This window comes from Eucyclogobius newberryi, unplaced genomic scaffold (assembly GCF_026437365.1).
Source record: "Eucyclogobius newberryi isolate DKJ021-1_F unplaced genomic scaffold, fEucNew1.0.hap1 SCAF_1, whole genome shotgun sequence".
NCBI classification, from domain to species: Eukaryota; Metazoa; Chordata; class Actinopteri; order Gobiiformes; family Gobiidae; genus Eucyclogobius; species Eucyclogobius newberryi.
Window position 1 is genome coordinate 9,809,529 of NW_027315723.1, and position 15,656 is coordinate 9,825,184.

Genomic DNA, 15,656 nt, shown 5'->3' on the forward strand with positions numbered 1-15,656 from the left:
CACAACTACAAATCTACTAAGATGTGGCCATCCATCAAAACATACAGGCTGAAAAAAGAGGCCCATGGATACTCTGGAGGAGGTGCAGAGATCCACAGCTCAGTTTGACTGGGGATCTGCACACAGGACAACTACTGTAGTCATGCACTAGACACACCTGGCCTTTATGGAAGAAAACCATTATTTTAAAACGGCAATAAGAAGTCCTGTTTGCAGTTTACCAGACGCCACGTGGGGGACACAGCAAACATGGAAAAAGGTGCTCTGGCCTGATTTCGGCAAGTTTTGACCAAAAGCTGTGTGGAAACAAACACATAAATCTGAACATCATCTCCACTGTCAAACATGGTGGTGTGACATCATGCTGTGGGGCTGCTTTTCTTCAGCAGGGACAGGGAAGCTAATCAGAGTTGATGTGGAAGATGGAGGGAGCCAAATACAGGGCAATCTTGGAAGAAGACAGTTTGGCGTCCGCAAAAGACCTGAGACTGGGACATAGGTTCACCTTCAGCAGGAAAATGTCCCTAAACATAAAACCAGAGCTACAATGGAATGGTTTAAAACAAAACATATCCATGTGTTAGAATGGCCCAGTCACAATCCAGACATAAATCCAATCGAGAATCTGTGGCAAGATCTGTGAACTGCTGTTCGCACACGCTTACCATCAAATCTAGCTGAGCGTGAGTTGTTTTGTACAGAAGAGTGTCAGTCGGTGTGTGGTAGACCACCCCAGAAGACTTGAAGGGATAATTGCAGCGAAAGGTGGTTTCAAAGTATTGACTTTGACTGAATATTATGCACACTGTACTTTTCAGGGTTTTTTTCCTTCCCAATATTATCATGTATAATCTTCCTTCCACTTCACAATTGTGTGCCGCTTTGTGTTGCTCTTTCACAAAAAAAGCCAATACAATTTATTGTTTGGGTCCCAGGGGAAGGAATACTTTTTAAGCCAGAATACTTTGGAGTTCTTATCGGCCTACCTCAGTGTAACTCAATGAATGTGTTCCCCAGAGGATGCCCCAGTATTTCAGAAAAGTTCAGAGTTCAGTTCTGACTCTTTTGTTGCACTGAGAGCAAAAGTTAAAATGGTTAAACTAATATAAAATAAAACAAAGAAGTTTTAAAAAAAAAGTTTAAGGAATACATCAAGAAAGTTAAGGAAAAAAAAGTGAGGATGTAGGTAAAATGCACCATCTGCTGGTTCTTTGTATTTACAGCAGAAAAGGGTATTCTAGAGGAAACCATAAGTGTAATCTTGTGTAATTTTAAGATTCAGATTCAGATGTGACCCATGGCATAATCAGTCCAGATGTAAAAGGGGTTGAATCGGTAATTTACAGTCAAAGGGTTGAAGACTTTAAACCCGTCAAAATCAGCAGAGGCAAAAACACTTTGCCTGGAGGCTCGATCTGCGGGAATCTACGGACATTATTGAATCCACATATTATGAGACCCGACTGGTAATATGTGGATTCACAATTATTGATCTGTCTGCTGTTAAGTTGCCGTTTGTCGTCACCATGGTTGCGTCCCGGGCCACAGCTGCAGCGTCACATCTTGTTTACACCAGGGGCCACAGCCATGTCTGACCTAGTTGTTGAAAAGCCCTAAGGGGGCAAGTCACAACAGGAAAAGCAACACGTGAAATTTAACTACTTTAACCATACTCTCGGCGGCAGAGAAAAGGGCCCTCACAAAACAAATGACACAAATTATATCGAGACTCTCCTACTGATTTTACTTCCATGGACTGGACCGACGACCGTTATAATTGACATGCGGAAAATAGGGAAAATGTTTAATAAAATCACATTTGGACCTATTATCTGAAAGTTTAAACAGACTTTTGGACTAAATGGGGCGTTTATTTTGGACCGTATGTGCTTTAATTTGCTCTGGATATCTTCTGTCTTATTTTTTGTCTTTTGCATGGTGCACAATTTTTGCCAAAACAGATAAAATTGAAATAATACGGCAGTAAGACATTTTGCTTGATTAAACATTTATACATCGATCACATCAAATGGCATTCTCATTATGTCCAGGGGGGTCCAATCACAACTTACAAGTCCGTGTTGCATTAGTCCAGCGAAATATTTTAAATCTGTTGGTCCTCTCAGCTGTGTGAAGTTTGATTTTCCAACAAACTGTTAGAGTCATCGGATGGGGTTTTATTTGGTGGTGAACTTAGCAGCTCTTCTATCCTCTGGAGGTCTTTGGTTGTTTCATCCACCCTTGAGCTCACTTTAAGATCTCCAATTAAATCATCGGTTAGCTGCAGCCGGGCCTCCCTAACAACAAAGTGCACAAAACATGTTGTAGTACGAGACTAATTTACAAAGATAATTTTCAATATAATCTGCCCTTACCATTCTGCTAGTTTTAACTCGTACAGTTCTCTGCGCTCTCTTTGTCTCCTCTTGCGAATAGTTTCTCCGGACAGAGACTGCATGCTGATGATCATCAAACCAGCAGGGATCCTGAAAGGTAGTATTTGGAAATGTAGAAAGACTCTGGTTTTAATTGTGTATTATTGTGTCAAAAGAACCCCGACAGTCCTCCTCCTCGGCTTCTACCCTCGCATTGTACTGTGACTCATGTCCAGATGAGGGGACCATTCTAGCCTGAGAACTAGAGCATGATGTGCTTTCCGATTAACTGCCTACTTTGATTGCACTCCCTTCTGCCCCCTGCTTGCACCTGGCAGAGCGGGGCAGTTTGCACAAATCAAATGCTCCAGGTGGCTGGTCACTCAGGCAGACACAAGAGGAAGAGGAGTGGGCCTGATAGGAGAATGAGGCCAACACAAGGAGAGGACTCGGGCTAAGCCAACAACAAGCTGATGATCACAGTTCCTGTCCAAACCAGGCCCTGGAGACTGTTACACATTCCGCGTGCATTATGTGAGCCTGCTCGTGTGTGCGCGCACTCGACTGAAGCGGCCACAGGGATGGTGGAGCCACTGGGATGAGAGGGTGCGAAAATTAACTTTAAGTCTTTGCAGGTCATGGACATGAGCAGCCACACTCATGGATGAAACAGGGAGGGACAGCTGCAGCTTTGGCTGCTCCTTCTCTCCTATAGCCACAGCAGCCTTCTGTGCAGCACATGAGCCCTCTGGCTCCCCCTGCTCCGCTGGAGGTGGAGGGCGGGAGGGGTTCAGCTGGCCCACAGAGGGGCGGCTGGGAGGGCCGCAGCTGGCTACCAGAGGCATACAGGCAAAATGCACAAACATGAGCGAACAGGAATCAAATAGATATATGTGCTTGTTGATAACCGCTTAAAATGCAAACAAGCATTTCTTTTCAAGTGAAATAATTTAAATCATTTTAATGTGTTTTATGAAGTGCTGTGTAACTTTAGACAGTGAAAGAGGCCAGCCTTACCCCAGGACAGCGCCAATGACAGATCCTGCCACCAGCCCCCCCAGACCCAGGTTCAGTCTAAACAGGCCTCCAGTCACAGCTGTGAGGGACAAAAACAACAGAGTTTGTGAAGGGTCATAATCAATTTTAATTCCTACACCATCCACAAGGTGACACTGTAGAACACAGATTGCTTTTAAACCTTTAATAAAAACTTTACAAATAAAAGGTACTCACCTCCAGCAGCTGCAAAGTGGCTGACTGGTGACTTGTCTCTGTACACGGACAGGCCGGTGCTCACAGTGCTAAGTATGAAAACAGGCTAAATCAGAAATAGCACATCAGAGCAAACCAGCTTGAATATTCTTTGTACAGAATATTAAGAGCTGGTTTCTCATAGTAAGCACAAAGCGACTTACTTAAACAACGTAACAAAAGCAGCCACTCTCCAGCTCCATCTCCAGCCGTACCTGACGAATCCTCGGATGGCAGCGTTATGAGCCAAGCGCTGAAAAGAATAAACACATTAAAACAGTCTCCAAACAAACGGTACTGCAGAAGTTCTACTCCACTCACCACAGCTTCGACCCGGCCAGTGTAGATCTCTGCCTGGCTCATTTGGATGTACCGCTTCCTGGCTTCTCGGGCCGCTGGCAGACCACCGTAAAAAAGACCAGCAACAGCCGCAACCGCAGCACTTTTAACCACATTGGTTATCTCCTCTGGATACTGCCGTGTGGGGCTGTGGAGAGCCATAAACAAGGAAAAGGACTCAGAAAATGTGTCTTCATGAATTTCACTGTGTGGCAATAAATGGAACATTTCCATCTCTGGTTTTACATCAGTCAATGGATCATTTGTGCAGAAAAGTTGGGGAAATATAAAAAAAAAAAAAATTCAAGAAGCAGTGGGGAGTAAGGAGTTAATTGGCAAAAACAGATAAATGCCACAAATGCAAAATCTACTTTAGTACAATAAAAAAAAAAAAAATATTATAATTTCTTTGCCATCAACATACACAAATGTCCATCCAAATAATTACAACTGTGTAAATTAGATCAGTTCTTCCTCTGCCTGGAAGAACTGGTTCTCCTCCTGAGTGGGTCCAGCTCCACTGTCTATCTCCCGTCCGTCTCTCCGTCTGAGGGAGTCGGATCTCTCCTTCACTATGAACTCCTCCGGGTTTCTACTTTTTCCCCAAAGAGGTTCGGTAGTTTTTTTGTGGCCAGAAGGAGGGTCTAAGGACAGGGGAGCTTGGGACATTTGTCTAAGGACACGGGATACTGGGACATACCCAAGTCCCTTTGAACATTGTTTAAACTGTTTTTTCACTGTCGCCCCTTGAGGCAACTGCTGTTGTGATTTTGGGAGTTACAAAAATAAATTGAATTTAATTGAAATAGTGCCCTTGTTCAATCCGGAAGTAGAATTATAAGTTTACCCAAAATAAATATATTACCGGCATTTAACATCTTAATGAGAATTATGTTAGCTACGTCTTGAAATTAGTCATATGCACCTAACCATAGTCTAACCTCTTACACAATGCATTCTGAACCAAACAAATAATGTACATATGCAGTTACATTTACATACCATATCTCCAAAAACAACATTAAAGGTACAAGGATTTAATACTGACTGTCTTTCAAACAGATCCTTGATGCGGTCCCATCCAGTATCAGGGAACTCTGGCTTGCCCATGATGGCTGGCAGGGTCCCAGGCACAGAGACGGAGGTAGGGGAGGGCATCTGTGCAGACTGGGCAGTCTCTCCGTCAGCTGCATGGACCCTGGGGAGGGGTAAGCAGAAGAAAACCGCTCTGCCGCTGTGGAGGATGCTCCTCATCATGCCCTGTATTAGACCTATGTACAGTGTACCCTGGGGGCCCGAGTCTGCCCACTGTCTCCAGGGGCCGCAGCACATTAGAGGCCATTCTGGGCGCATCACGCTTCAGCTGGCGTCCGGCTGTGGAGAGGCAGAACACATGGTTGTGGGTTGGAACTTTCCAAACTCTATTCCTAAAACAAATTGCCAGAAGATGAAGAGAAATCTGGCATGGTCCACCTCCTAAACAGCAGATGTTAGATTGAAATGCTCTGCCATAACATATGTAATCTCAAAGTTTGAAACAAGTTTGACACTTTAGAAACCTGCTGTGTTCTTGTCATCTTATGTATACATATAAATGTCTGTCATCTGTATTAAAAGATAACCAAGCCTAATGACATAAATACAATACACTAAAGAGTAGAAAAAGCTTCAGTTGTAGTCATCTGGACTCAGTTTGAAAAAATAGACGTTTCGACTCTCATCCAAGAGTCATTGTCAATAAAAGAATTTAGATCGAGAACTCCGATATTAATACTGTTCTGTGGTAAGACCCGCCCATTGGGCGGAGCCTTCCTGAAGTAGAAAGAGTTGTTTGTTTCAACAGAAACTCCCCCCTTGTATCTACCGAGCTAGCCTATTCAGAATCCTCTTTGTCTTTGTGGGACCCTGGCTCAACCACCCTGAGTACCTGATTAGCATCCGAATGTCCTTGTCCTGGTCCTCTACCTTTCCAGAGGTTCAGTAACCCATTATAAATAACAGGAAGATTAAACCTTAGCCCTCCATTTCTGTTTAAAGAAGATCTTTCTTTTTTAACAAAAATAGCTTCCTTGACTCCTCTTTCAAACCATCTTTTCTCCCTGCTTAAAACCTTCACCTCACCGTCTTCAAACGAGTGATTAGAGGCTTCAAGATGGAGATGCACGGCGCTCTGAGGTCCTGAACTAGTATTTCTTCTGTGCTGATAGAGCCTCTTGTGTAGAGGCTGTTTCGTCTCACCTATGTACCGTTCTTTACAGCTTTCTTCACTGCATTGGATCGAATAAACTACATTGCTCTGTTTTTGAGTCGGCAACTTGTCCTTAGGATGAACCAGTTTTTGTCTTAAAGTGTTTCCTGGTTTAAAATAAACAGGGACTTTGTGTTGTCTAAAAATTCTCTGCAGTTTTTCCGACCACAGAGTGCCGTGCATCTCCATCTTGAAGCCTCTAATCACTCGTTTGAAGACGGTGAGGTGAAGGTTTTAAGCAGGGAGAAAAGATGGTTTGAAAGAGGAGTCAAGGAAGCTATTTTTGTTAAAAAAGAAAGATCTTCTTTAAACAGAAATGGAGGGCTAAGGTTTAATCTTCCTGTTATTTATAATGGGTTACTGAACCCCTGGAAAGGTAGAGGACCAGGACAAGGACATTCGGATGCTAATCAGGTACTCAGGGTGGTTGAGCCAGGGTCTCACAAAGACAAAGAGGACTCTAATAGCCCATTAAGATTCTGAATAGGCTAGCTCGGTAGATACAAGGGGGGAGTTTCTGTTGAAACAAACAACTCTTTCTACTTCAGGAAGGCTCCGCCCAATGGGCGGGTCTTACCACAGAACAGTATTAATATCGGAGTTCCCGATCTGGTTGTTGTTTCAGAGACCGACCGGCTTTGTTCCGGGGAGACTCTTCTTCATCTTCCTCTCCTTCTTTGACGTTAGCCTATAGAATGAAGCCTGAAGAATAAAGCTGTACGGTGGAAGCACCGAGCGTCGGGGAAGGGGAGGAGGATGAAGGGGAGTCTCCCTGGAGTGGAGCCGGTTGGTCTCTGAAACAACAACAACTATTCTAGTCACAAAGACATATCATGACCTCATGGGCTTTGTAACACCAAAGCAATGGAAGGAGTACTTTTACGGACTACGACAGAGTCTGAGGACTACGACAAAGTCTGAGGAATAAAGTCTGGCGGTAATGCAACACTTGGATGCCAACCGCCATAAAACAACAACAACAACAACAACATAAATTCTGTTATTGACAATGACTCTTGGATGAGAGTCGAAACGTCTATTTTTTCAAACTGAGTCCAGATGACTACAACTGAAGCTTTTTCTACTATGGAACACGCCTGGACGAATGAGGGATTACACCGACAAATACACTAAAGACAACTTTTATCTTATTTAAGATTATTTCAGTTGAAGAAGTAAAAGCAAATTGTAAATTTTGCACATAAAACGCCAACTCCAAGTATATTAATATTATGCTAAAAGATAAGAGTTCGTGTTTATGTCTTGATCAGACTGATTCAGAACAGCAACATATGAGCTAATATTTGTTAGTTAATGCAGAGTAATTCACAAAATTGTTGCATTGTAAAACATAACCTCAAATGCATAAGTGATAAGTCAATGTGCATATACATTGTCATTTTAAGTAAATATAAGACACAAAATAACATTGAAGTTAGGATTTCTCCTTGGTCTGAGCTGATGACGTAATCTAAAGCGGCTCTTTACCGTGAAAACATGTCTTACCGCTGAGCGTAGCGTCTTTCCCGACTTTTTATGGATTTAGCGTTTTATTAAAGAATAACATTAGCGTTTGCATGACTGTCCTTTCCACTGACACCGGCGTCTCTCAACAACATGGAAGTCTCATAATAACCCATAACCCCGAACCTCCAGCCGCACGAGCTGAGCTGCGCCTCCTGTGGCCGGAGGACTAAATGTACAGGGAAATGTACATACAAATACTAAATTGTATATAAAAATCACAATATTTTGAACGAGTTTATTTATTCAAAACACAAAATTAAAAATATTCCCTTTGTATATCATACAAAAATCACAGCATTTTGGTCAAATATACATTGTACATACATTATACATGACCTAACTGTAACATGGTACCGGTACAATGAATATTACAACATATTCACTGCAGCATACACATTCAAATTTGAGACAACTATATTGATAAACATAATAGGTGCTCAGTATTGTAATGTTAGTCAAGACTGAGGCAAGACCTGTCCTACACCACAAGGCCCCAGACCAAGACCACTGAGGGAGAAGAGGCAAGACGCAGACCGTGGCCCTTTGACACCATCGCTATCATGTTCTGCATTTATTTGGATTTTACCGTCTCTGGGGCACAAGAATATCACAGTTTTATCAACCGGTTTCAATCTAATAAACGCATATTTATGCTTCAAATAAGCCAAACTGTGTGCTCTGCACCTCTTTCTTGGCCCTCACACACAATTTTAGTATCACTGCTTCAAGCCAACAGCAGTGGCCGTAGTGAAATGTGGTCTCACTCAATGAGAGTCAAACCCCTCGATTGGGTTCAAATTCACTCGAGTTCAAGAGACAAAGACCTTAAAAAAACGGTCTTGAGTCTGGTCTTGTGACAAAGACCAGTCTCAAGTACTACTAACACTTTACATTCTAAATAAAATTCCACACAAAAAGGTACAAAATAAAACTATTGCTATACTGGTCAGTAGAGGGCAGTGTGATGACGTGGTCTGAATTTGAGATGCAGCAAAAAGCAGACTTTATGAAATATTATTCAACATGTCACTGCCACAAAACCAAGGCCTAATTATCATTAAGGCACAAACATTATTGCAGGGATTTGTTTAAGGGTACTATTTTATCTAGCGGCACTGTAAAAAGTTTTTTGTTTTAATGTAGCGGCACATGGAGTACATCTGTTACCTACTGCCCATCTATTCTATCCTCAAAGCTCTGTCTTTCTAAATGGGTTGATAACCTGGTTGTAGCCGTTTCTTTGTTTTGGCTTGTATGTGAGAAGTTTGCTGTACTCGGTGAGAAGTTGTTCCCAGTAACAAGAAATGTCCTTCATCTTTAGGTGGTCCAAGATGAACTGCCTACCTCTAGAACAACAAAGCAAAACCCCAGTGTCATGAAGCATATGAATAATACAACTTACACCTTTGTAGAAAATAATTATCACCTTGAAGCAATATCTTGTGCAATTGCATCGTTCTCTTTAGCAAATTGAAGAAGTTCCCTGGTAACAAAAATATGTTACTAATGGCAGCCAAAATTAACACATATTCCTAAACAATGAAATGTTTGATTGTCATTACTCGACATCTGATAAATCTTGTTTGACTGGTATATAGTGGATCCATGGCTTGAGTTGAGGGTAGAAAAACTCCTGCCATTCATCACCGACATGGAAAACCAGGGAGCCACAGAGGAAGAGGTGTTTGAATCGAAAACTGGCTGCTACTCCCCTGAAGTTAAATAAGTACCTAAAGGACGTAGGACATTTGAATACAATATATTTGTGAAATACAGGGTTATGGTTGAGTGCCTCTTACTTGTATTTGCAGTGATCAACAAGTGGGATTTCTTTGGCTGGAGGTTTACCCAAAGTGTCCTACAACAAGACAAAAGCACAACAGTGATAAATATAGTATATGAAGCAGTAATAGTTCATATATTTTGTCATGTCTGACCTTTTCAGACTTCCAGGCCTGATTTTTGGTGTACTCTGCATCCACTAGCTCAGGTGATTCTCTTGACAACAGAATGAGAGGGTCCCGCTCAGGGCTAGTTCTGAGAAAATGGTGATAGAAATAGCGTATTATGATTATATTTTAGATGCTTTTATTCAAATAAAAAACAGAAATTAAAATAGTTTTAAAGACAAACCGCGAGCCTCTAAAGAAACCCCTGGACTCTTTCTTCTCCCACGGCCACTGTGTCGCAGACCTAAAAGACATGACAAAGACAGCATAGTATTAAGAGAACGGAATTCAAAGGATTTTTAACCTTACTTTTTTAAGTCATCTCTCATCAAATCCCATCGTCCCAAACCAGTGGGGTATATTGGCCACACAGCTGGTCCACCTTCCCAAAAGGTCCAAGCAGGATACATGATGTCATGATAGTCAGTGGTCTGCACACATAAAACAATACTTTTTAAAATCAAATTAAAATAGTTTACTACTACACATACTATCAAAAACCTAACCTTACTGAATGAGAAGACCGGTAGAGTCGGTTGCACCCAGTTTGGCACCTGAGGGTAGTCGCGAACATTTACAACCATCTCTAAATCAGGCAATCCGTCAATCACCTCCAAGATGAAATGTTCCACCCCACTGCATCTACATATAAATACATTTCCACTGTCAAGAGTAATTCAATGCAATAACATGATAATAGTTTGCTTCTACTTACCGGGCAGGAAACATACAGTTGTGTTCCCTGTATAACTTATGTCCAATGATCTGGTAATGTGTGCCAACTCCCTTTTTGACAGTAGAAGTCATGAAATCTTCAGAAATACCGGCTTTAAATGGTCGCAAGTCATCCTGGAGAACACTGCAAGTTCACAAATAATACAGTTATTAAGTAAATCAAGTATTATACGTGGTAATGCATAATAATTTGCGTTTCCTCACCTTGCATGACAACCACAATTATCAGGGTTACAGGGTGTGTGGACTTTGATGGAGTTTGCAATGTTATCCGTAATTACGCTCCAGTTTTTGTCTAAAGTAAAAGGTGCAATGCATCACTAAGTTTCATATATTATGTAGCACAATTCAGTCTTATGTAAAGCCATTCATACAAAAGAAGGTATTAGAACTGGTTTAGCTCTGTACATCCTACATAATTGTTCCCTTGCAACTTTGCCAGACCTGTTTGATGCCGCCTGACACACCTTGGTTGGTTTGAAAATATTAATAAACAAGCTCTACATGCAATGAATCTAAATTAAAATCACCATGCAAGTCCAGTTACCGAGCTAGCACGTTAGCTAGCACGTAAAGTGATGAATGAATGCTCCAACAAAAGTTAGCAGACTCAAGCTACAACACGTTGCTAAGTTTATTGTAGCATCATAAGGTTGAATAAATGTATTTATGAGGCTTATCATTTACCTGAGGCACTACTGACTCCAAAACTAAGAACATGAAGCAGCAGTAAGAGCCATAACAGGAGCTCCATTTTTTTCTTTTTCTTTAAGTCTGCTAGTTTGGTCTGAGTGAGCTAAAACAAAGACACGCTCTGGCGTCTGCTCCTTCTGACTGAATAAATTACCGTAATATCGTTCTAATACGCACTATGAATTTTGTTACCGTAAACTTCAATTAAAGGCTCAAACTCTAATTACGGCGAGATCACTTACTTATTTATAGGCCATAGGCTGTAGCCTGTATCGTTCAAGTTCGCTACACCTGTCACAAGACTAAAAAATGACTTCAAATATAAAATTATCATTGTACCATTAGCTCATGACCAAAAGTTCTCCACTCGCATCGCGCCAGTTTTTTTACGGCGATAACTCAAATGCGGAACTATATTCTCAGCCTGATAGCGCAATATCCCTACGCCTGAATCATTCCGCCTCTGAATCAGCCAATCAGGGGAGAGATTACTACAACAACATCAAACATGGCTGCTCCCGTGGAGCGGCATGTTGTCACTCGAGCCGATAGAAAGTGCTATGAAAATATGGATTACACGTGCATCACACACATTTCATCGGTAGAAAAAGAGCAAACACAACCACAGACTGTTGTCCGCTGGAGGAAGCTGATGACTTGTGCTCGGAAGTGAATAGAAATCGATGGAATAGACCGCGCGTTAGCGGCAGCTGTTTGTGTACACGATGACGACTTCGCCAAACAAAACTATCCTACGTCTTCTGTGGCTTCTTCGGACGGAAATCTTTCTTATTTTCTGGAGAGTAACAAGCCAGGCTTTCACCCTACATGCTTTAGACGTTTCACCCTACATGCTATAGACGTTTCACCCTACATGCTATAGACGTTTCACCCTACATGCTATAGACGTTTCACCCTACATGCTATAGACGTTTCATTGACAAGAAACGAATTACTAGTGCTGAAAAGCTTGCGGCAATACAGTCGGTCTGTGGGCAGCATGGAGAGGGTGAGGATGACGCTTAATCTACCACATCAACTCTGCCACCTTCTCCCAAACGACTGAGATCTACCACAGATGTAAAGACAAAATCATCTAAAAAGTCAAGCGTACTTCCTGCAGTTTGCATCATTTGCAAGAAGGTTGATCGCTGTATCAAAGAGGCTCACAAGACAAAGAAAGATAAATTGGTCGAAGCTGAAACTTTAACTGCTGGTGAGTAGATTATATATTGATTCTTGCATGTGTGTTTTCTCTTGCTCGTGGTAAATAGGACTAATCACAGTGAAATAAGTTGGCCAAAATATACATAGATAAGATAAGATATTCCTTTATTGTCCCACATTGGGAAATTTCATTGATGCAACGCGGGTAGATCCAGATGTAGATACAGAAGAAAAGAACAGATCACTATAGGAATATGTGCCTAGTTTATTACATGTAGGTGTAATGTATGTAAGACTGTATGATGAGAACTTTTGCGATTGTTTACTGATTGTGCTCACCCTTGATTGAAATTCTTTTACTTCTCCTTTACTAGGAAGTTTGGTCAAAGCAGCTGAATCAAGAGCAGATGAATCCATCCTGATGTGTACCAGAGGTAAAGATTGTGTTGCCATTGAAGGCACCTCTATCACAAGAGGTGTTACAAAGAATAGCTTTCTGACAAAGAAGACAAGTGATGAAAGGTAACATTTTGGTAATCAAATAAAATATATATATATATTTCCATATATTTAGATAAATTCATCATTTCATTGAAAATTATTGTAATGACTACACGATAATTTTAAAGACGTTTGAATCAAAGCAAATTTCTGTTTGTAGTGAGCTAGTATATTTCTGACCAATCACTGCATTTCCTTGCTTTATACAGGTGACCTAAAGTCTGGGAGTACGGCGATGCATATACAGCATTCTGTGACACTGTCATCCGGACACAACTGATTGAAAACCAGGAAATCCTCAGAATGAAGATGCTCTTGTCCCTGTTCCAGAAATTCATCAAAAAACACCCAGGTCATGGAAGTTACCGGTAATTAAATTATTCTTATTGTTTATGAAAGAAAACAATAGAAGATCAGATAAACATCACAGCTATGTTTATTCATGAAATTTCATTCAAGATCAAACCAATCCTGTTAGCTACAGGAGTCTACATATTTCCATTCATTTTATTTATTTATACAGGGAAAACCCAATGAGAAAAGTGGTTACCCTGTTAAAACACAACACAAAATAAACAGCAAACATAGGATACTAAAACACAAATAAAATAATTCTAAAACACAAATAAAATAGTAATCTATCAATACTGAATTTCTATTCCTTCTCTAATTTTTACAGATCCGATCTTCTGAAGAAGAGATTACAGCGAGACTTCCCACAGCTGAATTTCCACAAACCACCAAGAAGAAACCTGAGTGAAATGGTTTCCACGGAGACTACAGGACTTCTCCACCAGGATTTTTCAACTGAAACTGATATGTCAGTTTCTGAGATGTCATGTAGTGATGGAGAAATGGTGCCAGAAAGTGGTAAAGATGCTGCACTGCGAGAGCTCTCAAGGACAGTTTACAGTGCAGGTGTATTACTGAAACAAGCGGTCAAGAGTGCCTCTAATATGGATGAAACAAGCGGTCAAGAGTGCCCCTAGTATGGATGAAACAAGCGGTCAAGAGTGCCCCTAGTATGGATGAAACAAGCGGTCAAGAGTGCCCCTAGTATGGATGAAATAAGCGGTCAAGAGTGCCCCTAGTATGGATGAAACAAGCGGTCAAGAGTGCCCCTAGTATCACTGAAACAAGCGGTCAAGAGTGCCCCTAGTATGGATGAAACAAGCGGTCAAGAGTGCCCCTAGTATGGATGTAAATCTGCCTCCTACACAAGAGGATCTAAATGTTTCCTCTGCCAGAAAGATTGTGCCAATTGAACTTTATAACTTACTAGCTTGGTGTGTAGGTGCTAGTGATAAATTGACATTGTCTAACATGGTAATGTATCCGAGGAGGTTGATCTTTGTTTACTGTCAATTTGCCAAGATATATATTTGTCCTCAAAAGGTAAAAATCAAACCAGTGTTGTACTTACACATTTTGACATCAATCATACTTATATCATTCCTCTGTTTGTATGTATATCCTATTCTGCAGAAAGTTTGCCTTACACTAGATCGAAAGATACACATGTCAATTAGCCTGTTTATCACAATGTAAATACTGCTTTTATGATTGTAATTATTTGTTCATATTGAAAATACATTACATAAAATTTTATCCGTTCTATAGAATAAAACTTTTACCAATAGCCTATGTTTTCTTTCTTCAAATGGGCAACTGGTGTTGAAAGGGTTAAAATACTACTTTTAGATTATGTTTTTATAGTGTAGTATGAATCAAGACTAGAGAATTTGTAATTGTTGAAGCATTCAGTTGAATACTAAATGTGGAGTAAGAGTTTTCAAGTGCGTAACGATAACATGCAAAATTGTTAAAACAGTTTTTTTAACTTACGTTTGCTCTTAAACTAAAGCACCCAGAGTCACAACACTTTACATCCTCCAAGAAAGTAGTTATGTCTCTGAGAATCTGAATTTCTGAAGTAATCAATCAAAGAATGAAAAAAATAAGAAGGTATGAAGATGGGTGTACACCCCAATTTGTCACATATTTGGGTAAACTGGTAACTTCGACACCTATTTTCTCAAATACTGGCAGAAATCATGCGGAGAACTTTTTCCCCCAGCTCAAGTACATCTTTGAGATTGGAAAACCACTTTTGAAAAGTAGTCTTGATGTGGTGGAGCGAAATTCATTTTCTAGCCACATTCTGAGTTACAGCCTATGGCCTATTACCTATTTTTTAAGTCAGTTAGCTTGTTCAACAAATTTCACCTGGCTCACTCAGCTTTCATTTTATCAATGTACATTGTAACTTCAAAGGAGGCTTTCTCAAAATTAATTTTTAAAGTCTATATGACAGGTTCTCCTGTTTTAAATTATGACTTAGTTTGGTAGGATAGCACCTGTGGTAAATATTTACCATAGTTTTACTCCTGTTAAATTGCAGTTTGTGAAGACATTTGGAAAAATAAGAGAGATAAAATTACAGGAAGTAGCTCTGAGTTATAAAACAGAATCCTTCTACCTATGTCATGTGCCATGTGCCATGTTGTTGTTGTTGTGTTTTTTGTTGTTGTTGTTGTTGTTGTTGTTGTGTTAGCGAGAGAGAAAGAAAGCCCATGTACCACATTAAAAAAACACAGAGACAATTACACTTAACTGATAAATGGTTCTGATAATTTTTTTTGCATCTAACATTTTGATAGGCCTATCTAATGCATGGGCGGTATTGAAGCAAGACATTTAAAACATGGCTCTATTCATATCCCTGAATAAAGAAATATACTAAACTATATTATACCAGGTTTTGTTGGTATTTGTTGAATTTCTATGCATTTTAATAAAGCCTCACAAGGTATGTTAATATGGCTAATGTTACTCCTGATTAGATGTGTGATGATGAAATCCCTGAAGGGT

At 40.5% G+C, this 15,656-nt stretch overlaps 2 protein-coding genes and 1 long non-coding RNA gene across 4 annotated transcripts; 1 reads left to right on the plus strand and 2 right to left on the minus strand.

Annotated features, from left to right (window-relative positions):
* Positions 1-1,871: 1,871 nt before the first annotated feature.
* On the minus strand, positions 1,872-7,822 carry timmdc1 (translocase of inner mitochondrial membrane domain containing 1). Of its 2 annotated transcripts, XM_072461961.1 has the most exons (8): positions 7,720-7,822; positions 5,014-5,339; positions 3,948-4,113; positions 3,791-3,879; positions 3,609-3,676; positions 3,393-3,471; positions 2,376-2,486; positions 1,872-2,297 (listed from the first exon to the last, which is right to left on the minus strand). In XM_072461961.1, exons 2-8 carry the CDS (start codon positions 5,316-5,318, stop codon positions 2,123-2,125), a joined length of 993 nt encoding a protein of 330 aa, XP_072318062.1. In that variant the 5' UTR covers positions 5,319-5,339; positions 7,720-7,822; the 3' UTR covers positions 1,872-2,122. The 2 variants fall into 2 exon arrangements, with proteins under 2 accessions (XP_072318062.1, XP_072318070.1); XM_072461969.1 differs by lacking the exon at positions 7,720-7,822 and having other exon boundaries at positions 5,014-5,419.
* Positions 7,823-7,963: 141 nt separating this feature from the next.
* Positions 7,964-11,206, minus strand: poglut1 (protein O-glucosyltransferase 1). Its single transcript, XM_072461981.1, has 11 exons — positions 11,112-11,206; positions 10,629-10,719; positions 10,405-10,548; positions 10,196-10,331; positions 9,999-10,120; positions 9,874-9,933; positions 9,678-9,777; positions 9,540-9,598; positions 9,303-9,470; positions 9,167-9,223; positions 7,964-9,086 (listed from the first exon to the last, which is right to left on the minus strand). The coding sequence occupies exons 1-11, from the start codon at positions 11,176-11,178 to the stop codon at positions 8,930-8,932; spliced, it is 1,161 nt and encodes a 386-aa protein (XP_072318082.1). The 5' UTR covers positions 11,179-11,206; the 3' UTR covers positions 7,964-8,929.
* A 429-nt stretch (positions 11,207-11,635) lies between these two features.
* Positions 11,636-14,328, plus strand: LOC140364634 (uncharacterized). Its single transcript, XR_011927723.1, has 4 exons — positions 11,636-12,333; positions 12,659-12,806; positions 12,995-13,153; positions 13,465-14,328. It is a non-coding gene; the product is annotated as an uncharacterized lncRNA (long non-coding RNA).
* The last annotated feature ends 1,328 nt before the right edge of the window (positions 14,329-15,656 follow it).